The sequence below is a fragment of the Bos mutus genome, chromosome 17, assembly GCF_027580195.1.
Source record: "Bos mutus isolate GX-2022 chromosome 17, NWIPB_WYAK_1.1, whole genome shotgun sequence".
Lineage (NCBI taxonomy): Eukaryota > Metazoa > Chordata > Mammalia > Artiodactyla > Bovidae > Bos > Bos mutus.
In genome coordinates, this window is record NC_091633.1 from 69829384 (window position 1) to 69854967 (window position 25584).

General features: G+C 36.3%; 1 protein-coding gene across 1 annotated transcript in view; it reads left to right on the plus strand.

Moving 5' to 3' along the window:
* RBM46 (RNA binding motif protein 46) overlaps positions 1–2183 on the plus strand; it is a 44841-nt gene extending 42658 nt beyond the window's left edge. Inside the window, exon 4 of the mRNA XM_005893549.2 lies at positions 1239–2183. Within this exon, the coding sequence (XP_005893611.1) occupies positions 1239–1438 (200 nt within the window). The 3' untranslated portion in view covers positions 1439–2183. The remainder of the gene's footprint in view (positions 1–1238) is intronic.
* Positions 2184–25584: the final 23401 nt, after the last annotated feature.

Consider the following 25584-nt stretch of genomic DNA (forward strand, 5'->3'; position numbering starts at 1 on the left):
TCCAGTTTCAAAATATTGAAAATATTTTTAGCTGGGTGTCTTGGTGTTTGTCTTGTAGCAAACTGCTTTCATTGATCTTATGGTACCATTAAAAGTTTATAAAAATTATTCTAATTAGAGTTTTACAGTGCTAGAAATTAAACTTACATTTAACTGATTTTTATTTTTTCCATTTTTTTTTCTTAACTAGGTTCTTTCTGATGTTTCTTGAGCTTATTCCCCTGCAGTTGATCTCATTCCTGTTGGCCTACTATTAAGTTCCATGACAATACTAAGTTAATGTTCATTTTTAAGCCTCATTTATAGTACCAGGAAAATGTAGAAAAAACTTGACCTATATATTAGATGACCTAATTTCTTCCATTCCTAGAAGTACCATACCTTTTATAAGTAATCATTTTATAGTCATTTTCACACTCTTTGACTTACTCTACACTAAAGAACATAGTTGAGTTTTTGGAAAGTACAGGATTTAACAGATTTGGTCTTTAATGGTCACACACATCTCTAAACATTATAATTAATGAAGCAGGAAATTGCATCTACATAAGATTAATGTTTATTTTGGAACAGTAATATTTCAAGTACTGGTTTTCAAAAAATAATTTGGATTAATTTTTGGATTTCTCAATATTGTAAGTTGATAATGGTTTCTTGACATTTATTTTATGAAGATTCATTTTACTGTTTTATGGTACTGGTAGGATTCTGATATTAAGTTGGTTTGTCGAGTTGTATAATTGTTTATATTAATATTTAAGTAATGAAATGTTAGACAGTTTTTGCAATCCAGGGGTAAATGTTTCACCTAACACAATTTTTAAAAAGAAGCAAATAATGAATTCAGTGTTTTATATCTTTTCTTCATGGATGACCTACCCCTTAGTGTCAATATCAGATTTAACAGGAGCTTCATTGTGAATAGAGTAAGAGAAATCAGAGGTTCTCTTTTTTGGTGATCATAAAGACACAAAACAATTGATAGATATCCAAGAATGCATTCTAGTAAGATCTCTGAAGCATTGTGTCAGTGAAAGTTTACATAACTGATGAAACTGTCAGGATTTGCAATGCAGTGAATGCTGAAATAGTCTTTACCAGCAATATAATATGATCAGGATTTTGAAAGTTTTAGAACATTATGTTAAACTGTGATTATAGTTATAATGCGTTGTCCCTTTGAGTTAAATTTGTAACCATAAAGATGTGCAGCATAATTGTTATGTATTTATTTACAGACTACAATTTCCGTCGCAGCTCAATAAATAGTCTTTCCCCTGTTAGTGCTACCCTCTCTTCTGGGACTCCCAGCGTGCTTCCTTATACTTCAAGGCCTTACTCTTATTCAAGCTATTCCTTGTCACCAACGATACCTCTTGCTAATGGCAGCCATGTTGGACAGCGATTATATATCTCCAATCAGGCCTCATTCTTCTGAAGAAAATACTGTAAACAGGAATATGAAGTTTCTTTGTAAAGCATGCACATTAAAATACTGTTTTATTTTAGAATCGGGTCTGTACATTTGGTTTTAAAATGAAAATTATATATTCAACATAGTAAACATCAGCCATAGTAAACATCAAAATAACCTACAATTGTAAAACTTGTAAAAATGCTACAGTTAAAAAGTTACTCAGTGATTTCTCTTGATAAAGGTATAACAAACTACTGTTCGTTTTAAATTTTTGGGATTTTAAATAACTTCTGATTCTTGAGTGGTCGATAGAACACAGAAGTTTACATTAAATTTTTTCATTGTAACTTTACTAAATAGAGTTTCACAAGTATTAAAGCACTAAATTTGATTACCAAGGATCACTTATCTGTATCAGAGATTAGAACAATTATATAACCAGAAGCATCTAACTATTATGTAAAAAGAAATGAAGGGCAAAAAGATTAAGATGCAAATTTTATGCAGTACTAAAGAAAAAGCAGTCTACCATTGTGGTCCTTGAAAATAACTATAAATATTTTAGTTAATAATTATTTGTTGTAAAAATAAATTATAATTTTGCTGTTAATATATTCAAGGTTTTTGTAGTTATACTTCTGTTTTTTTGATATTCGATGTATAGTTGAGTAAGAAGTGTTATGGTTTTTTAATGTTGAAATCATGTGTTGTTTAATTTTTGTACTTGAATTCAAATTCTTTGACATTAAATATACAGTGTTTCTAATATGCGTGTGTCTCACTTGTTTATTAGTATGCACAAAAAGTTTAGTTCTCACAATTGCCTTGCCCTTCTAAAAACCAGTTTTCCTTACTTGGTTTCCATAGGCTCAGTGTCTTCGTTGGGATCAAAGCAAAGGATAATGCAGGAAGAAAATTAATAGTTTTGTGAAACATACTAACAAAGTCGTTTTTAGGGACCAGTAGAAATATTTTGTTGATTAACCCAGTGATGTTTTCCCCTCTTTCTTATGAATAATTAATGAACTCAGGTCATTTGGGCTGTTTAATAGTTCAGCAGCATACATCTGTGATCAGTTTCTAATGATGGTTTCCAAAAGAGACAAAAGTCTTTGCACTGGTTAGATACCAGATACTAGCTTTGATAATCATCTCATTGTATGGAATATAGGGTTTTGATAAGTAGAATATTAAATAGCTGCATGTATTTCTTCTGAAATTATTTTAGCAGAAGTTATTGGAGATAGTAAATTAGTCTTGATTGCATCCTCTAAAGAAGGTTCATTCCATCGGACCATACTTAATACTTTCTCTAGGTTGTTGCCTTAGATTTTCAAAATTGAATGAGCATAGACGTTATCCTTAACTAGTGTTAATTTCTTTCTGACATCTGATTTTACAGTTTAACTTCTGTGATTCACAGCTTCATATCACTCCTTCAGCAAACATACAGTGAGTATTTTGTCAACTGCTATGGAAATACCCTTGAGATGCAGAGGTGACTCAGGTTCAAACCAGAAGATAAACAGACAAATTAATTCAGTTTTCCATAGAAATGTTTGGAATTGCCCAAATATAATTACAAGTTCCCACAAATATGGCAAAATCAATACAATATTGTAAAGTAAAAAAAAAAAAATATATATATATATTATACAGTTGACCCTTGAACAAAATGTGTGTGTTCACTTATATTTGATTTTTTTTCAATAAATATATTCTGCTATAGTACATCCTCTGTGGTTGGTTGAATCTGCCGGTATGGAAGCATGGATACTGGAATGTGGATACTCCTAACCCCCTGTGTTCTTGGAGGATCAACTGTACATCACAGTTCAGAGAGTTTACCAATCAATCACACAGTGCATTTGGAGATCCATAGTTATATGGTGGGAAACATACGAACTTTGGCCTTTGATTACCAGTTCTGCCATAGCTGCCATACCTGTATGGCAGGTATATACAGGCCTCAGGTTTGATTACCGGTTCTGCCACAGCCAAGTAATAACTCTGAGTTTGTACATGATTTTTAATCATTCGAAGCTATAATTTCAAATCTGTATAATCATGGTAACTTTACAACGTTAAAGGTAAAAACACTTCGAAGTAGAAAGCACTCAAGTGGTAGCCTGTATTGTTTAGGTGGAACTATATAATGTATAGTAGTCATTTAATGTACTGGTTTCTCATTCTTTCTGTTCCCTTTAAATAGAAATATATAAATCAGTGCATTCATATCAAGCGCTGTCTCTGTGATGTAATGTTTGAGCTTGTAATGGTTGATGTAATGGTTAATTTTGTTCATACTGCATATGAAATTTCACTTGTGAACATAGCTACTAATTACTTGCTGATTTAATTCTTATAGCACAGGCTCTATAATAAGCTATTAACCACAAGCCATTATTAATTGGTAACTTTCTTAGCTATGTCATGCTGTTCACTCGACAGGGAAACACTTCTAAAGACAGCCGTTGATCAAATTCTTTGTGCAACTTTGTGCAAGGAGCTATGACTGAAATACGAAGTACTAAGTAGCTATGATCCTTGGCTTGTTTAAAAACCATGGTAAGCAGAAAGATCAGAAAAGTTATGCAGAGAGTTTAACCTTACCTCTCTTCTCTGGTTTTCCTTTTACAATATTAGAGTGTGATGTTTTCCCTAACTATGACTCACAATCTAAAGGTCATCATAGAAGAAGGTGAAAGTCCAATTTAAAAAGGAAATCCTGTGTGGCAAGAAAATGCTAAAAGTTATGTCAAAAGAGAAATGATAAAACTTGAAAAATAATTGTGAATTGATTCACAAAGTGCTAATCTCTAATATTTATAAATATCAATGAAAAGAACTTCCACTCAAGAGGAAAATGGGCAAAATGTATGAAGACAGAAGACTTGGCCCTTAAACATATGAAAAAGTGCTTTATCTCATAAAAAAATGCAATCTGAAAAGTTAGATTTACAGGAATTCAAAAGGTTGATAAACCTTTGGAAGCATTGAATAAAATGAGCATTTTCATACATTTCAGGTGAGATTATAAATTAGTGTAATTCATGTAGAGAGCAATTATTCAGCTATCATCCAAAATTACAAATACTTAAATCTTTGATCCGGAAGTCCTACTTCTGGAATATACTTGCACATGTGTGAAATAGTATGTGTAAAACTATTCATTGAAACATTTTGTAACTGTAATACCCATCACTAGTGAAAGTTGCTTAGTCCTGTCTGACTCTTTGCGACACCATGGATTATACAGTCCATGGAATTAGCCTTTCCCTTCTCTACGGGATATTCCCAACCCACGGATTGAACCCAGGTCTCCCACATTGCAGGTGGATCTTTACCAGCTGAGCCACCAGGGAAGCCCAAGAATACTTGAGTGGGTAGCCTATCACTTCTTTAGCAGATCTTCCCGACCCAGGAACCGAACTGGGGTCTCCTGTGCTGCAGGCAGATTCTTTACTGACTGAGTTATCAAGGAAGCCCTCATTAGGGGACTGATTAAATAATACATTTATTGGTGAATAGGAAGAGTTGGACTGTAAAGGGGGCTGAGCACAGAATTGATGCTTTTGAAGTGTGGTGTTGGAGAAGACTTGCAAGTCCCTCGGACTGCAAGGAGATCCAACCAGTCCATCCTAAGGGAAATCAGTCCTGGGTGTTCATTGGAAGGACTGATGTTAAAGCTGAAACTCCAGTATTTTGGCCACCTGATGTGAAGAGCTGACTCATTTTAAGACACTGATGTTGGGAAAGATTGAAGGCAGGAGGAGAAGGGGACGACAGAGGATGAGATGGTGAGATGGCATCACCAACTCAATGGACATGAGTTAGGGTAAACTCCAGGAGTTGGTGATGGACAGGGAGGCCTGGCGTGCTGCGGTTCATGGGGTAGCAAAGTGTTGGACACGACTGAGTGACTGAACTGAACTGAACTGAAAAGGTTGTACAAAATAATACTCTTTATTCCTAATATAGAAAGCGATGGGAAAAAGAGTAAAGTTTAGAAATTGATGTATTTTGGGTAAAGAGGGAGAAAACATTTGTATGTGTTTTTATTAGGCTGTGGAAGGATTACAAAATACATGATTATGAGGAAAGCATATGAGGTCACACTTCTAGTTCCCTTCACTCCAGATACAGTGCAATGATAAATTGGTCTATCTGTCTCTTCTATATTTTATCTAAATTTCTTTTAAGTAAAAAGATATATTACTTCTCAGAAACAAATTGAAGATTTTTAAGGAACCATAATCCAAACACACACATTAGGGAAAAACTACACTGGTGTATTTACTGTGTGATCAGAAGTTAATGGGTTTTGAATAGGGGTCTCAGGCAAAATATGGTGAAAGCAGCAATGTAATCAGCTATGCAGTTCACCAATTTTGACTCAGTGGGTCCAATGTACTTGAAATGTGTCTAATTTCTGCTAGAAAAACAGTGAAAAAAGACCTCCAAGATTTGAAACAGTTGCATTTTCCTAGGCCAATAATTCTCTTCCTGAAAAACAGCTCTTCGTTTGTGATTAGGTTTAATAGAGATTCAGTTCAGTTTAGTTGCTCAGTCGTGTCTGATTCTTTGCAACCCCATGAACCACAGCACGCCAGGCCTCCCTGTCCATCACCAACTCCTGTAGTCCACCCAAACCCATGTCCACTGAGCCAGTGATGCCATCCAGCCATCTCATCCTCTGTTGTCCCCTTCTCCTGCCCTGAGTCTTTCCCAACATCAGTGTCTTTTCAAATGAGTCAGCTCTTCGCATGAGGTGGCCAAAGTACTGGAGTTTCAGCTTCAGCATCAGTCCTTCCAATGAACACCCAGGATTGATCTCCTTTAAGATGGACTGGTTGGATCTCCTTGCAGTCCAAGGGACTCTCAAGAGTCTTCTCCAACACCACACTTCAAAAGCGTCAATTCTTCAGTGCTCAGCTTTCTTCACAGTCCAACTCTCACATCCATACATGACCACTGGAAAAACCATAGCCTTGACTAGACGGACCTTTGTTGGCAAAGTAATGTCTATGCTTTTCAATATGCTATCTAGGTTGGTCATACCTTTCCTTCCAAGGAGTAAGTGTCTTTTAATTTCATGGCTGTAATCACCATGTGCAGTGATTTTGAAGCCCAGAAAAATAAAGTCAGCTACTGTTTCCACTGTTTCCCCGTCTATTTGCCATGAAGTGGTGGGACTGGATGCCATGATCTTAGTTTTCTGAACGTTGAGCTTTAAGCCAACTTTTCCACAGTGTATTGTGGTCACACAGTCAAAGGCTTTAATAGAGATTGACCCTTATGAATTAGGTGTTCCTATATCACCAGGTATGAGCCTAGGAGCCCCACTATCAGGTTGAAATGGCATATCATGGTTTAAAGGACTCTCTGCTATACTCTCATCCTTTTCTCAGTCTCCTGTATTATGGGGTTGACTAAGGGGAAAAAATTTGGAATCTAGTTTCCTAAAGGTAGTGGAATGCACCAAAACCCAGATGTCTCTTACACATTTTCTGGAAACTATATAGAATAATCTAAAGCAAAGCCATGGATGATCCACACCTTTAGCACAACTAGAGAACACTACAGTTTGCAAACTACCTGTAAGTAAAAATAAATATAGATGAAAAATTGTGGAAGAGTTTTTATTATTATTGAGCTGTATTTCACATATAACACTATATTATTTTCAGGTATATAACAATGATTCAGTATTCGTATCTATAAATCTTAACACCCATCACCACACATAAGTAGACATTTTTTTTCTGATTACAATGATAACTTTTAAGCTCTATTTTTTAGTGATTTTCAAATGTACAGTATTACTATAACCACCATGCTTTACATTATATCCCATTATTAATTTGTAGCTGGAAGTTTGTATTTTTTACCCCCTTTATCTATTTTGCCTACTCCCAGACCCTTGAATCTGAACTCTGTACTTGTGAATTCAGATTTTTTGTTTTTTGCTCTTAGGTCCACACATGAGATCATACAGTATTTGTCTCTCTCTCTGTCTAACTTACTCCACTTTGGTGTAATGTCTTCAAATTCCATCCATGGTGTCACAAATGGCAAAGTTTCCTTCTTTATGGTTGAATAATTTTCCATCATATACACACACACATTTTCTTATCGATTCATCCATCGTTGGATACTTAGTGTATTTTCCTGTCCTGGCTTTTGAACTAGTGCTACAGTGAACACGGGGTGCAGACATCTTTCAGATAGTCATTTTTTTTCTTTCAGATAATTATCCAGAAGAAGAATTGCTGCATCATGTGGTAGTTATTATATTTTTAACTTTTTGAGAAACATTCATACTATTTTGCATATTGGCTGCATCAATCTACACTCCTCCAACAATGCACAAATGTGTCCTTCTCTCCACATCCTTACCAACACTTATTTCTTGTCTTTTTGATGATAACCACTTTCATAGGAATGAGGTGATACTTCATTGTGGTTTTGATTTGTACTTCCCTGATGATTTGTTACATTGAGCATCATTTCATGTGCTTATTGATCTTATGTATGTGTTCTTTAGAAAAAATGAGTATTTTGCCCATTTATAATTGGATTTTTTTGCAGTTGAGTTATGTGAGATCTTTATATATTTTGGATACTAACCCCTTATCATATATTAATATATGATTTGGAAACATTTTCTCCCATTTGGTAGGTTGCTTTTTCATTTTGTTAATGATTTCCTTTGCTGTGCAGAAACTTTTTAGTTTGATGTAACCCTGCTGTTTGTTTGTGCTTTTTTTGCCTTTGGTTTTGGTGTCAAATATAAAAAATTCATCACCAAGATTGATATCAAGGAGCTTATGACCTAGAATTCCTTTTAGGGTTTTAGAGTGTTAGGCCTTATATTAATGTCTTTGATTCATTTTGATTTAATTTTTGTGTATGGTATAAGTTGAAGTTGGGTCCAGTTTCATTCTTTTGCATGCTGCTATCCAGTTTTCCCAACAACACTTATTGAAGACTCTGTGCTTTTCCCATTGTATATTCTAGGCTCTTTTGTTGTAAATTGATTGTCCATATATGTGTGCATTTATTTCCCAGTTCTTTCTTCTGTTCCAGTAGTCTGTATGTCTGTTTTATGCCAGTGCCATGCTGTTTTGATCATTATAGTTTTGTAATATAGCTTGAAGCCTGAAGCCTCTATCTTTGTTCTTCCAGTAGTTATTTTTTGAGTTTTTGATGCAAACTTTTGTGGAGGACAAAGGATGTGTTAAAGGTCTGGAAAATGTTAAAAAGGGATCTGGAAGTACAAAGCTTAAGGGTGAGCCAACAGTCCACTTCAACTGTGAAAATACTGAAAAAAGTCCTGGTATATTCAAGCAGTCTCTTCTGGTAGAAGAAAGTCAAAGGAACTGGGGCATGTCCTTTGGATTCTGAATGGTTAACTGGAAAAAAAAAAAAAAAATTGAAGAGGTGAAATTCAGGATCCTATAAACAAATAACCATAAAAGAAAAGGGAGCACACAACTATCACCCACAAAACTGTCATCCGTTAAAGAAGTTGTTCTTTACTACACAGAGCAGAGAGCATCCTTAAACCTGGAAGCTTATAAGCCATTCAAAATTGCCAAGCCTGTCTGTGAAGTAAATAGATCAAAGCAGTTTACGTGTTCATAAAGCCACCATAAAAAGAAGACAGAAATGAGTATACATCTCAGCTGATGAAAATTTCCTGAAAAAAATGCTAAGTAGCAGAAAATAATTACACAGTACCTTAAACTGAAAAATCCTCAAACAAACATTTGGGAATATGAGAAAAAAGCCACTTTAGGCACTCATGGAATATCCTCCTGAGGCTTCCAGAGGAATCTACTAGAGGTTATGACTAGGGAAACTTTAGGAAAAGAAATGATTGTGAGCATTTCATTAATTGAACCAAGTTGAACCAAGACTAAAAGGTGGGACTAAGGGTGGGAATATAATACATAAGTGTTATAACAAAGTAGAAATGATGTAACTGAAAATAGGGAGAGAGGAAGGTGAAGTAAGCTCTTTTTTGTAAATGGTCACTGGCACTCAGAGAATTCCCTTAATGATGACAAATCAGACTGTAAAATGTCAAGAAAACAGAGACTAAAGGCTTTATAAAAAATACATGTAAAAAGGCTACCACCAAGGGGTTGGCCAGGACAGAGGGGTGGAAAAACCCTGAGCTCAACTACCTTCACAAGCACACCAAAATCACAACTATTTTTCTAATTAATTTATTTTAACTGGAGGCTAATTACAACATTGTAGTGGGTTTTGCCATATATTGACATGAATCAACCATGGGTGTACATGTGTCCCCCTGTTCCAAACCCCCTGACCACCTCCCTCCCCCTTCCATCCTTCTGGGTTGTCCCAGTGTGCTGGCTTTGAGTGCCCTGTTAACTGCAGCGAACCTGGACTGGCCATCTGCTTCACATATGGTAATATACATGTTTCAGTGCTATTCTCTCACATCATCCCACCCTCACCTTCTCCCACAGAGTCCAGAAGTCTGTTCTTTACATCTGTGTCTGTTTTGCTGTCTTGCATGTAGGGTTGCTGTTACCATCTTTCTAACTTCTATACAAATGTGTTAATATACTGTATTGGTGTTTTTCTTTCTGACTTACTTCACTCTGTATAATAGGCTCCAGTTTCATCCACCTCATTAGAACTGACTCAAATATGTTTGTTTTTTATAGCTGAGTAATATTCCATTGTGTATATGCAAAATCACAACTCTTTGCAGGACAATCATAGATGAAAAAGACTGGAACCTAATAGAAAAGATCTACAACTAAAGACAAAAAGGATGAACCAAAATAAGACCAGTAGGCAGGGCAGACTCGATATAGTCAAGTCTCATAACCCTGGGTGGGTGACCCACAAACTGGAAAACAAATATATTGCAGAGGTTCTCCTACAGAGTGAGAGTTTTAAATCCCACATTGGGCTTTCCAGTCTGGGGATCCTGCACTGAGATGAGTCCTCAGACATTTGGCTTTGAAGACCAGTGGGCTTAATTTCAGAAATCTCACAGGATTGGAGGAAAACACTTCATTCTTAAAAGACACACCCAAAGTCTCACATGCTCTAGGACCCAGATCAAGAGCAGAAATTTGATAGGAAATGGCCATACCTACTTGCTAGTCTTAGAGAATCTCTAAGAGAGGCAAGGGGTGACTGTGGCACCCAGAGGATATAGAAACTGGCAGCAGCCATTATTGGGAGTTACTTCTGCTGTGTGGACAGTGGTATGGGTGGGTGCCATTGCAGAATCTTCGCTCTAGCTCATTAACTCCAAGACTTGGCCCTGCCCAATAAACTATAGGCAGTAGTGCTGGGATGCCTCAGTTCAGTTTAGTTCAGTTTCTCAGTCATGTCCAACTCATTACAACCCCATGGACTGCAGCATGTCAGGCTTCCCTCTCCATCACCAACTCCCAGAGCTTGCTCAGACTCATGTCCATTGAGTCAGTGATGCCATCCAACCTTCTCATCCTCTGTCATCCCCTTCTACTCCAGTCTTCAGTCTTTCCCAGCATCAGGGTCTTTTCCAGTGAGTCATTTCTTCACATCAGAGGGCCAAAGTATTGGAGCTTCAGCTTCAGCCCTTCCAATGAATATTCAGGACTGATTTCCTTTAGGATTGACTGGTTTAATCTCCTTGCAGTCCAAGGGACTTTGAAGAGTCTTCTCCAATACCACAGTTAAAAAGTATCAGTTCTTTGGCACTCAGCTTTCATTATGGTCAACTCTCACATCCATACATGACTACTGGAAAAAGTATAGCTTTGACTAGATGGACCTTGGTTGGCAAAGTAATGTCTCTGCTGTTTAATATGCTGTCTAGTTTTGCCATAGCTTTCCTTCCAAGGAGGAAGCATCTTTTAATTTCATGGCTACAGTCACCATCCTCAGTGATTTTGGAGCCCAAGAAAATAAAGTCTGTCACTGTTTCCATTGTTTCTCCATCTATTTGCCATGAAGTGATGGGACTGGATCCCATGATGTTTGTTTTTTGAATGTTGAGTTTTATGCCAGCTATTTCAGTCTCCTATTCCACTTTATTCAAGAGGCAAGAGCAAGTTCCTCTTTGCTTTCTGCCACAGGGGTGGTGTTATCTGCGTATCTGAATTTATTGATATTTCTCTCAGCAATCTTGATTCCAGCTTGTGCCTCATCCAATCCAGCATTTCTCAAGATGCAGTCTGCATATAAGTTAAATAAGCAAGGTGACAATATACAGCCTTGACTAACTCCTTTCCTAATTTGGAGTCAGTCTGTTGTTCCATGTCCAGTTCTAACTGTTGCTTCTTGGCCTGGATACAGATTTCTCAGGAGGTAGGTAAGGTGATTTGGTATTTCCATGTCTAAGACTTTTCCAAAGATGGTTGTGACCCACACATTTAAAGGCTTTAGCATAGTTGGTGAAAGAATAGTAGACGTTTTTCATTTGTTTTTTTCTATGATCCAGTAGATGTTGGCAATTTTATCTCTGGTTCCTCTGCCTTTTCTAAATCTAGCTTGAAGGTCTAGAAGTTATTGATTCACATACTGTTGAAGCCTGGCTTGGAGAATTTTGAGCATTACTTTCTTAGTGTGTAGATGAGTGCGGTTGTATGGTAGTTTGTTCATTCTTTGGCATTGCCTTTCTTTGGGATTGGAACGAAAACTAACATTTTCCAGCACTGTGGTCACTGCTGAGTTTTCCATATTTGCTGGCATATTGAGTGCAGCACTTTCACAGCATCATCTTTTAGGATTTGAAATAGCTCAACTGGAATTCCATCACCTCCACTAGCTTTGTTCATAGTGATGCTTCCTAAGGCCCATTTGATTTCACACTCCAGGATGTCTGGCTTTAGGTGAATGATCACATCTTCGTGGTTATCTGAGTCATTAGTATCTTTTTAATATTTTTCTTCTGTGTTTTCTTGCCACCTCTTCTTAATATCTTATGCTTGTGTTAGGTCCATACCATTTCTGTTCTTTATTGTGCCCATTTTTGCATGAAATATTCCCTTGGTATCTCCCATTCCATTGTTTTTCTCTATTTCATTGCAGTGATCACTTGGGAAGACTATCTCTCCTTGCTATTCTTCGGAACTCTGCATTCAGATGGATATATCTTTCTCTCCTTTGCCTTTTGCTTCTCTTCTTTTCCCAGCACTTTGTCAGATCTCTTCAGACAACCATTTTGCCTTTTTGTCTGTCTTCTTCTTGGGGATGGTTTTGATCACCCTCTCTGTACAGTGAACCAGAGAAATGCCTCAGGCCAAGAAACTAACTGGGTTAGTTAATACATCCCCACCCATTTACCACAGGCTGTCTTAAGACCACTGGAGCCCACAGCCACTACTGGACATGGTCCTACCAATTAGAGAGCCCAGGGCATAGCTACATCCATCAGGCGACAGACAACAGATGCAAGGAAACCAAAATCCCACAGTGTGTGTACCCAGTGTGCCACAGCAGGTTAGACCCTGTCCTGGGGTCAACTGGGGCCTGGCCATGCCCAATAGCAGGCCAACCCAAGCTTCAGGATACCCTGTACCCTGTACCCAACTGTGTCAGGAATGTCCCTGTAACCAACCAGTGATCCAAAACCAGCTCTAGGATTCCTATGGTCTGGAGCCAGGCTCCATGACCCCATTATGCCTGCCAGTAGTCCAGCATTAGTCACTGGGCCTACTGGGTTTTGCAGTTTGCCACCTAGTGACCGGGCCCTGCCAGCCAGCACCTGGCAGCTTCTGCACAAAACAGGACCTGGCAGTCAACCAGACCAGGGGCCGATAAAGTCTACAAGATTGTCCACACAATCAGACCAACACAACAGAAGGACCTGCATAGCCCTCACAGGGGAAACTTCTAAAGCATATAGTTTGGGTGAAAAGAAGGAAGTGTGCTGCTTAGATGCATAGGCCATCTCATACAAAAGACCACTTCTCTAAGGTTGGGAAACATAACTAATCTACCAGATACATAAAAATATGAACAGAAACTTAGGCAAAATGAAGCAACAGAGGAACATGTTCCAGATGAAGGAACAAGATAAAACATCAGAAGAAGAATTAAGTGAAGATGGGCAGTCTATCTGAGTAGAGTTCAGGGTAATGATCATAAAGATGGTCAAAAGGACTTGGGAAAGAATGGATGCACAGAGCAGGAAGTTAGTGGTTTATAACAAAGAATTAGAAACTATAAATAATAACCAAATAGAGAAGAATATAATTAATGAAAAATACACAAGATGGCATCAACAGTAGAGTATAAATCTTTATAGAGGAATGCAACAGCAAACTGGAAGACTGGGCAGTGGAAATTACTGATGCTGAATGGAAAAAGAATGAAAAGAAATGAAAACAGCTTAAGAGACCTCTGGGACATCAAGTTCACTAATATTTGTATTTTAGAGGGCCCAGGAGAAGAGAGAGGGAAAGGGCCTGAGAAAGCATTTGAAGACAAAATAGGTGAAAACTTTCCTTACCTGGGAAGGAAATAGTCATCCAAGTCCAGGAAGTGTACAGTCCCATACTGAAATAACCCAAAGAATACACCAGGGCACATTGTAATCAAAATGGCTAAAGTTAAAGAGAGAATATTAAAAGCAGCAAGGGGAAAGCAACAAATAACAATCAAGGGACATCCCATAAGGCTATCAGCTAACTTTTCAGAATAAGTTCTGCAGGCCGAAAGGGAGTGTCATGATATGTTTAAAGTGATGAAAGAGAAAAACCTACCAAAAGTCTGAGTAGGAAATACTCTGCTCAACAAGGCTGTCATTCAGATTGCAGAAATCAAAATCTTTACAGACAACCAAAAACTAAAAGAAGTCAGCACCACCAAATCAGCTTTATAAGAAATATTAAAGGATCTTCTCTAAGAAAAAAAGAAAAGGCCACAACTGGAAACATGAAAATTATACAGGTAAGGCAAGAAATCATCTATACACAAAGCTGGTAGGAAGGTTAAAAGATGAGAAGTATGAAATGATCTACAAGCACACTAAGAAGTTAAAAGATACACAAAACAATTCGGTGTAAAATATGACATCAACAATAATCGTGAGGGGGAGAGTAAAAATTCAGGGTTGTTATAATACATTTGAAATTAAGAGATTAACAATCACATGCATGCGATTGGTACATAAAATCTTCATGGTAACCACAAAAAAAATCTCTTATAGATAAGCACACACTAAAAAGAAAAAGAAATACAAATAAAATACCAAAGATAGTCATTAAATCACAAGAGAAAAGAGTATAAGAACAGAGGAAAAATAGACCTAAGAAAACAATCTCCAATTAACAAAATGGCATTAAATACATTGTTATTTTGTGGCTAAGTAATATCCAACTATTTTATGACCCCATGGACTGTAGCCTGCTAGGCTCCTCTGTCCATGGGATTTCCCAAGCAAGAATACTGGAGTGGGTTGTCATTTTCTTCCCCAGGGGAACTTTTCAACCCATGGATCAAACCCACATCTCCTGAATTGGCAGGCCTATTCTCAGTTCTGCATTGAGCCACCAGGGAAGGCCATTAAGTACATAAATATCAGTAATTACCTTAAAATTAGCGCATTAAATGCTCCAACCAAAAGACATAGAATGGCTGAATGGATAAAAACATGAGACCCATATATTTGCTGCATGAAGGAGACTTGCTTCAGATCTAAAGATATACACAGACTGAAATTGAGGTGATGGATTAAGGTATTTCATGTAAATAGAAACCAAAAGAAAGCTGGAATAACAATACTTACATCAGACAAAACAGGCTTCAAAATAAAGACTATTAAGAAGACTTTCAAAAGACTTTCAATAGTCAAAATAAAGACTATAAAGAAAAAGAAGAATACTACATAATGATCAAGAAGTCAATCCAAGAAGATAAAATGATTGTAAATATATATACACCCAATACAAGAGCACCAAAATACATAAAGCAAATATTAATAGATATAAAAGGAGAAATAGAAATTAACACAATAATAGTAGGAAACTTTAATACCCCACTTAAATCAATGGACATTAAACACTGACCTACACTGACACGTTAGATCACATGGACTTAATTGATATTTATAGAGCATTCCATTTGAAAGCAGCAGAACACACATTCTATTCAAGTGCACATGGAACATTCTCCAGGTGAAATCACACAGTGGGCCACAAAACAAGCCTCAGTCAATTTAGGAAATCTGAAATCATATCAAGCATCTTATCTGACCACAACATCACAGTGCTGGAAATCAACTACAAAAAAAAAAAAAAAAGCAAAAAACAGAAACACCTGAAGGCTAAAAAATATGCTACTAAACAATGAATGGATAACTGTGAAAAGAAAAAAAAAAAAAAAACAAAAACACCTAGAGACAAATGAAAACAAAAACACAATGATCTAAAACCTATGAGATGCAGCAAAAGCAGTTCTAATAGGAAAGTTTATGGCAATACAATCTTAGCTCAGGAAACAAAAAGAACCACAAATAAACAACCTAACTTTACACATAAAACAATTGGAGGAAGAAGAACAAACAAAACACAAAGCTAGTAGGAAAAAAAGAAATCGTAAAAAATTAGAGCAGAATTAAAAGAGAGACTACAAAAAAGAAACTATCAATTAAACTAAAGGATTTTTTTTTTTAAGATAGATAAAATTAATAAACCTTTAGCCAGATTCATCAAAAAATGGAGGGAGAGAGGGCCCAATTCAAAAATGAAAAATTACAACCACCCCCACAAAATAGGAAAGATCATAAAGCAACTATAAACAACTACAGGCCAATAAAATGGACTCCCTATTAAAAACGGACAGGTTATTAGAAATTCTTCCAAGACTCTATAGGGAAGAAATAGAAAATATGAAGAGACCAATTAACATTACTGAAACTGATTAATCTGTGATTTAAAAACCTCCATACTGTTCATACTATTCCTATTTTGGGGGCTCCAAAATCACTGCAGATAGTGATTGCAGCCATGAAATTAAAAGATGCTTACTCCTTGGAAGGAAAGTTATGACCAACCTAGACAGCATATTAAAAAGCAGAGACATTACTTTGCCAACAAAGGTCCATCTAGTCAAGGCTATAGTTTTTCCGGTAGTCAAGTATGGATGTGAGAGTTGGACTATAAAGAAAGCTGAGCGCTGAAGAATTGATGCTTTTGAAGTGTGGTGTTGGCGAAGACTCTTGAGAGTCCCGTGGACTGCAAGGAGATCCAAACAGTCCATCCTAAAGGAGATCAGTCCTGGGTGTTCATTGGAAGGACTGATGTTGAAGCTGAAACTCCAATACTTTGGCCACCTGATGTAAAGAGCTGACTCATTTGAAAAGACACTGATGCTGGGAAAGATTGAAGGCTAGAGGAAAAGGGGATGCCAGAGGTTGAGATGGTTGGATGTCATCACCGACTCAATGGACATGAGTCTGGGTGAACTCCAGGAGTTGGTGATGGACAGGGAGGCCTAGCGTGCTGTGATTCATGGAGTTGCAAAGAGTCGGACATGACTGAGTGACTGAACTGACTGAAAAACCTCCAAAAAAACAAAGTTCAGGGCTTGATATCTTCACAGATGAAATCCCTCAAATACTTATAGAAGAATTAACACATATACTTCTGAAACTATTCTGAAGAAACTGCAGGTAAAGGAATCCTTCCAAACCCATTCTGTGAAGCCACCGTCACTGTGCTATCAAAACCAGCAAAGATATCACAAAAAAGAAAATTACATACAAATTGTTAAATTATTTGTTCTACTTCTGTGAAAAATACAGTTGGTAGTTTGATAGGGATTGCATTGAACTATAGATTACTTTGGGTAGGATACTCATTTTCATGATAGTGATTCTTTGAATCCTAGAACATGTATGTTTCTCCATCTAGTTGTGTCATCTTTGATGTCTTTCATCAGTGTCTTATAGTTTTCTGTATATAGGTCTTTTGTTTCTTTAGTTGGATTCATTCGTAAGTATTTTTTTATTCTTTTGCAATGGTGAATGGGATTGTTTCTTTAGTTTCTCTCTTTTTTTAAAATTATTTAACTGGAAGATAATTGCTTTACAATATTGTGATTTTTTTTTTCCCATACATCAACATGAATCGACTACAGGTATACATGTTCTGCCTCTTCTTGAACCCCCCTCCCACCCTATCCCTCCGGGTTGTCCCAGAGCACTGGCTTTGGGTGACCTGCTTCATGCATCAAACCTGCTCTGGTCATCTCTTTTAAATATGGTAATGTAAATGTTTCAATGCTATTCTCTTAAATCATCCCTTACCTTCTCCCACTGAGTCCAAAATTCTGTTCTTTATGCCTGTGTCTCCTTTGCTGCCTAGAATGTTGGGTTTTCAGTATTGTTTTTCTAAATTCCATATATATGTGTTAATATACAGTATTTGTCTTTCTCTTTCTTTCTTACTTCACTCTGTATAATAGGTTCCAGGTTCATCCATCTCATTAGAACTGAATCAAATGCACTCCTTTTCATAGCTGAATAATATTCCACTCTGTATATGTACCACAACTTCCTTACTCATTCATCTGTTGATGGACATCTAGGTTGCTTCCATGTCCTAGCTGTTGTAAATAGTGCTGCAATGAACATTAGGGTACATGTGTCTTTCAATTCTGGTTTCCTCTGGGTATATGGCCAGCAATGGGATTGCTGGGCCATATGGTAGTTCTATGCCCACTTTTTAAAGGAATCTCCACCCTGTTCTCCATAGTGCCTGTATCAGTTTGCATTCCCACCAACAGTGTAAGAGAATTCCCTTTTCTCCATGCCCGCTCCAGCATTTATTGTTTTTAGACTTTTTGATGACGGCCATTCTAACCAGCATGAGAAGATACCTGATTGTGGTTTGGATTTACATTTCTCTAATAATGAGTGATGCTGAGCATCTTTTCATGTGTTTACTAGCTGTCTGTGTGTCTTCTTTGGAGAAATGTCTGTTTAGGTCTTTTGCCCACTTTTTGATTGGGTTGTTCATTTTTTTCTGGTATTGAGCTGCATGAGCTGTTTGTATATTTTGGAGATTAATTCTTTGTCAGTTTTTTCATTTTCTATTATTTTCTTCCATTACGTCTTTTCACTTTGCTTATAGTTTTCTTCATTGTGCAAAAGCTTGTAAGTTTAATTAGATCCCATTTGTTTATTTTTACCTCCCATTACACTGGGAGGTGAGTCATAGAGGATCTTGCTGTGATTTATTTTGGATAGTGTTCTATCTTTTCTTCTAGGAGTTTTATATTTTCTGGTCTTATATTTAGGTTTTTAATCCATTTTGAGTTTATTTTTGTGTATGGTGTTAGAAAGTGTTCTAGTTTCATTATTTTTTTTGAAGCTGACCAGTTTCCCCAGAACCAATTGTTGAAGAGACTGTCTTTTCCCATTGTATATTTTTTTGCCTCCTTTGTTAAACATAAGCTGTCCATAGGTGCATGGATTTATCTCTGGACTTTCTACTTTGCTTCATTAATCTATATGTCTGTCTTTGTGCAAGTGCTATATGGTCTTGATGACTGTAGCTTTGTAGTATAGTCTGAAGTCGTGAAGGTTGATTCCTCCAGTTCCATTCTTCTTTCTCAAGATCGCTTTGGCTATTTAGGGTATTTTGTATTTCCATACAAATTGTGAAATTATTTGTTCTAATTTTGTGAAAAATACCATTGGTAGTTGACTCCCTAGATTGTTTTAGGTAGTATACTCATTTTCACTATATTGATTCTTCTAACCCAAGAATGGTATATTTCTCCATCTATTTGTGTCATCTTTGATGTCTTTCATCAGTGTTTTATGGTTTTCTGTATACAGGTCTTTTGTTTCTTTAGATGAATTTATTCCTATGTATTTCATTTTTTTAGTTGCAATGGTGAATGCAATTGTTTCCTTAATTTCTCTTTTTGATCTTTCACTGTTAGCATATAGGAATGCAAGGAATTTCTGTGTATTAAGTTTGTATCCTGCAACTTTACTGTATTCATTGATTAGCTCTAGTAATTTTCTGGTGGCATCTTTAGGGTTTTCTATGTAGGAGATCATGTCATCTTCAAGCAGTGAGAGTTTTATTCTTCTTTTCCAGTCTGGATTGCTTGCTTTTATTTCTTTTTCTTCTCTGATTGCTGTTGCTAGGACTTCCAAAACTACGTTGAGTAGTATTGGTGGGAATGGGCACTCTAGTCTTGTTCCTGATTTTAGGATAAATACTTTCAATTTTTTTTTTTTACCATTGAGGATGATGTTTGCTGTGGGTTTGTCATATATGGCTTTTAATATGTTGAATTATGTTTGACATAATGTGGCATACAAAATGTATGCCTATTTTCTGGAGACTTTTTATCTTAATGGGTGTTGGATTTTGTCAAAGGCTTTCTCTGCATCTATTGAAATAATTATATGGCTTTTATCTTTCCATTTGTTAATATGATATATCACATTGATGTATCTGTGAATATTGAAGGATCCCAGCATCCCTGGAATAAAGCCTACTTGATCACAATGTATGATCTTTTTATTATGTTGTTAGATTCTATTTGCTAGTATTTTGTTGAGAATTTGATGAACATAGGTGCAAAAATCCTCAACAAAATTCCAGAAATCTGAATCCAACAACACATTAAAATCATCATATACCATGATCAAGTAGGATTTATCTCAGGGATGCAAGCATTTTCCAATATCTGAAAATAAATGTGATATGCTACAGTAACAAATCAAAAACAAAAATTGAGAAATATATGATCATCTCAATAGATGCTGAAAAATCTTTTGATAAAATTCAACATCTATTTATGATTTTAAAAAATATTCCCCAGAAAAAGGGCATAGAGGAAACATGCCTCCGCATAATAAAGGCCAATATATTAGAAACCCACAGCTAACATCACACTCATTGGCATAAAGCTGAAAGGTTTTTCTCTAAGATAAGGAGCAAGCAAAGAATGCCCAGTCTTTCTACTTTTATTCAACAAAGTATTTGTAGTCCTAGTGATAACAGTCAGACAAAAGAAGAAAGAAGAAAGGAAGATAGAAGAAGGAATGAAAGAAAAAGAATCCAAATTGGGAAGGAAGAAGTAAAACTGTCACTCTTTTGGGGTGATATGATACTATATACAGAGAATCCTAAAGACACTACCAGAAAACTACTAGAACTTTTCAATCAATTTAGTAAAGTAGTAGGATGCAAAACTAATATGTAGAAATCATTTGCATTTTTATATACCAACAACAAATTTTCAGAAATAGAGAATACAATACCTAGAAATAAACCTACCTAAGGAGGTAAAAGATCTGGACTCAGAAAAATATGAGACACTGGTAAAGGTAACTGAAGAATATGCAAACATGGAAAAATATATCATATTCTTGGACTGGAAGAATTAATAATGTTAAAATGATCATATAACCCAAGGCAATCTACAGATTCAGTGCAATCTTTATGAGTCAAAATACCAATGTCATTTTTCATAGAACTAGAACCATTAATTTTAAAATTTTTAATATAAATATATACTATATATATATATATATTTTTTTTTTTTTAAATTTTAGTGCTTCCTTGATGGCTTAGACTGTAAAGAGTCTGTGTGCAATGCAGAAGACCCAGATTCAATCCCTGTGTCAGGAAGATCCCCTGGGGAAGGAAATGGCAATCAACTCCAGTGTTTTTGCCTGGAAAATTCCATGGATGGAGGAGCCTGTCAGGCTATAGTCCATGGGGTTGCAAAGAGTTGGAAATGACTAAGCAGCTAACTCACACACATAAACATAAAGGACTGAATAGTCAAATAATCTTGAGAAAGAAGAACAGAGCTGGAGAAATCACACTCCCTGATTTCAGACTATGTTACTAAGCTCCAGTAATCACAGCAGTATGGTACTGCACAAAAGCAGACACCTACCTTAATGGAATGAAAAAGGCCAAAAATAAATGGTCAACTATGACAAAAAAGAGGGGAGAATATACAATTGAGAAAAGACAGTCTTTTCAGTAAGTGGTGCTTTAAAAATTGTACAACTATGTGTCAAAAATGCAGTTAGAATATTCTGTAACATCATATACAAAAATAAAGAATGCATTCAAGACCAATGTATGATACAGGATTTTATAAAACTCTTAGAAGAAACTACAAGCAAAACACTTTTTGACATAAATCATAGCAATATTTTTTGACCTATCCCCTAGAGCAAAGGAAATAAAAATAAGCAAATGGAACCTAGCTAAACTTAAAAGCTTTTGCACAGCAAAGGAAACCATCAACAAATCAAAAAGACAACCTACTGAATGCAGAAAATATTTGCAAATGATATAACTGATAAGGGGTTAATATCCAACATATAGAAATAGCTTGTACAACTCAACATCAAATAAACCAATTAAAAAAGAAAAAAGATTTGAATAGAGGTTTTTCCAAAGAGGATATGCAGTTGACACACAGGCACATGAAAAGATGCTCAACATTGGTAATCATTAGGGTAACAAAAATAGAACCACAATGAGATATCATCTCACGTCTGTCAGAATGACTATCATCAAAAAGAACATAACAAATGTCAGCAATAATGTGGTGAAAAGGGAACACTTGAACACTGTTGGTTGAATGAAAATTGGTGCCACCAGTTTACCATTGTTGAAAACAATATGCAGTTTTCTCAAAAAACTAAAATAGAACTGCAATTTAACCTAGCAATTTCACTCCTGGGTATATATATATCCAAAAATCTCCACTAGTTAGAAAAGATATTTATGCACTCAAATGTTCATAGCAATATTATTTACAATTGCCAAAATATAGTAGCATATAGATGAATGGATAAAAAGATGTGGTACATATATACCCAATGGAATATTACTTAGCCATAAAATATGAAATTTTGCCATTTGCAGCAACATGGATAGAATTGGAGGATATTATGCAAAGTGAAATAAGTCAGATAGAAAGACTAATACTGTATGCTATCATGTGGAACTTAAAAGATACAACAAACTAGTGAATATAACAAAAATCCAGCAGATTCACAGATACAGAGATCAAATGAAAGGGTACCAGGGATGAGAAGGAAAAGGGGAGTGGCCAAACAGAGGGAGGAGATTAAGAGGTACAAACTAGTATGTATAAAGTAAATTACAAGGATATATGTACAACACAGGGAATATAGCCAGTATGTTCTAATATCTATAAATGGAATATAAACTTTAAAAATTGTGAATCACTATATTACACACCTCTAACTTATATAATATTTTACATCAACTACACATCAATAAAAAATGTAACTGTCAGAGCACAAATGCAAGCCTTCTAAAATATTAAAAGGGTAGAAAAAGAAAGTCAGTTTGTAGAGAAAAAACAAATATAATGTAATACACATAGTAATTATGCCCTAAAATAATAAAATAGTTGTGAATTGCGTGTGTGCACATGTGTGTGCTGTCACTTCCATCCTGTTTGACTCTGCAACCCTATGAACTGTAGCCCATCAGTCTCCTCTGTCCATGGGATTCTTCTCTACTGGAGAGGGTGGCTTTGCCCTCATCCAGGGGATCTTCCTGACTCAGGGATTGAACCTGCATCTCCTGCATTTCAGGCAGATGCTTTACTGCTGAGCCACCAGGGAAGCCCAGTTGGATCACAAAGCAGTTTTCAACTCTGTGATGTATATGAGACAGAGGTAAAACAAAGCAAATTATGAATGCAAAATGTAAGGGACGACAAATGTATACCAGGCAAATGGAAATAAAAGTACATATGAACATTTCTATTCATTGCAGCACAATTTGTGCAAAATGTGGCAAACAACTTAAATATTCATAATGAGAACTTGGTTGGATACATTGGCACTTCCACACCATGGAGTACTATGAAACTGTACAGAAAAAAATCTATAAACTGATGCAAGTCATTTGTTATTACTAATAAAGTAGTAAAGTAAATATTTCATTTCTTTAAAGAAAAAGACAACATTCAGAGAACTTTGGAGAGAAGAACACAAACCAAATTATCATCCACTGACAGCTCTTTGAATTTTGAACTGTCTTGAGTTACCCAACACCACTTCAGTTGCTGGTCTCTGACCTTTTAAATTCCCCAGTCACTGAAATAGTACCTAATGATTAATGACCTTGGGTGCCACACAAGTAATTCTGGATAATATGCTGTGTGAACTAGGGAAAACTGTTCTCTAAGCAGACAAGGGGGCACAGTTTTACAGGGTGAAAAATAGTATATGCAAAGATGCATTGTGAGACAGCTTTACGTGAGTTGAGAATTTCCTGTGTTAAGTTACTTTTTACTTGAAATATCTAGAATGGTTTCTGTGGCCTGCACTGGCAGGATGGGAAGTATATCCCTTGCTGACTCTGGTATGGAGTGCCCATCTTTACTAAGTTGCTGGCTACCTTAATCACTTAGTATCTGAAATTTTAACTTTTGTAGAGAAGTAAACTGTAAGATTGAAACTTGCATAGGTTTTTGTAAATGGAATGTCAAATATATCTAGGAAAAATGCTTAAACTTTTGGAAAAGAAGTGTCATTAGATTCTTACCTCACATGATCCGTTAAAATGAAAAACTCAGTGGATGAACAAATAAAATGTTAAAAGTTTAATACACAGATAGGTGCACCCTGATAAGGGAGAATAACCTCAGGCATAAAATGTACCTCAGATCATCATGGCATCATATGAATCAGTCATAAGCTACCTCACATTTTCCGCCATCACCTTAGATAGCCCTGCTCCGTGACAGAGAATCCACGGCTATTCTAAGGGCACACGGGAAGGGGATGCTATATTCTGTGTTGTTTGAGGTGTATGGGAAGGAGAAAACGAATGAGCATGTCCTCTTCTCCCTAGTTTGTCAAAATGTATGCAAAAGAACGTACTTCAATGGCTGTTTCCTCCAAACTGCCTTTTCTCAGAAGCTCTTTGTGTTTTCTCCCAATCCGAAGAGTGACTATTCCAGATGTATCTCCCTCCTGTAACAGTTTGTGAACTTACCTGAGTTTTCCTGCAGGGGGAAACATCCACCAGTTTATAAGGAAAAAAAAAAAAAATTAAAACCTGTAACAACAGCAAACTGGCTTTAGCAAAGATTGTAAGTGCTTTTTAAAAATAAAAGTTGCAAATATGTTTGCTTGATTCCTGTTCTATTTTCCCTGGGTGAAGGAATGTGTGCTATCTTAAATAAATATTAGCTAACCATTTTATAGTATTTATTGCATATACAATTCTTGGATATCCACATAATCTAAAAATGTACCTGGTTACCTATTCTATTTAGTTTATCTGCAAAGCTATAAAAGGCTACTAGGTCACAGGTGAAAGCTAAAGGAACAAGAGAGAGATTCAGGAATGAATAAAATGGGGGCTGCCATTCCCTCAATTTACTGAATGCCTCTCATGAGTGAGACTGTGCTATGTGCTAGGGATACAAAAGTGAAAACATTTATGTTTCTGAGTTTGAGTTCAAAGAAAAAAGACGTAACTTTGGAAATAAAGTATTTGAAGACTTTTTTCAGTCTGATTTTGAAGATGTTTGTTTTTCAGGGAGATGAACTGAGACATGTTGTTGTCATCTTGCTTTATCTTTTGGCCTACAGAGAAGTTACTTTTACTTACTCCGGTTTTTAACCTTGTCCTCAACCATCTAATGCTTCCCTGATGGCTCAGCAGGTAAAGAATCTGCTGGCAATGCAGGAGACATAGGAGACTCAGGTTCTATCCCTGGGTCAGGAAGATCCCCTAGAGAAGGAAATGGCAACCCACTCCAGTATTCTTTTTTTTTTTTTCTGGACATTATCATTAAATTTATTTTGAAAGCATCAAGGTCTCTCAGTTAATCTAGGTTCTTCCCTCAAGAGTAACGTCTAGAAACAAGGGTGCAGAAAAATCTTTTGTTCCTCCAGTTTCCTGGAGCCCTGACAGTACTCAGTATAGGCTACCACAATGTAAAGTCATTGAAGTGAACTCTTTATAACATTAACAGAGTTGGGGTGGCCTACTTCAGGACTCCTGACTACAAAAACAGTAGTTTCTGGTCCTGGCTAAAGGGCAGGGGGAACTGGGGGTGAGGGGAGGAATAGGCCGGTAGCTTGGAGGTCAGCCCGTATCTGAAACAACACTGGCTATAGTATTCAGAATCGTTCATTCAGTTCA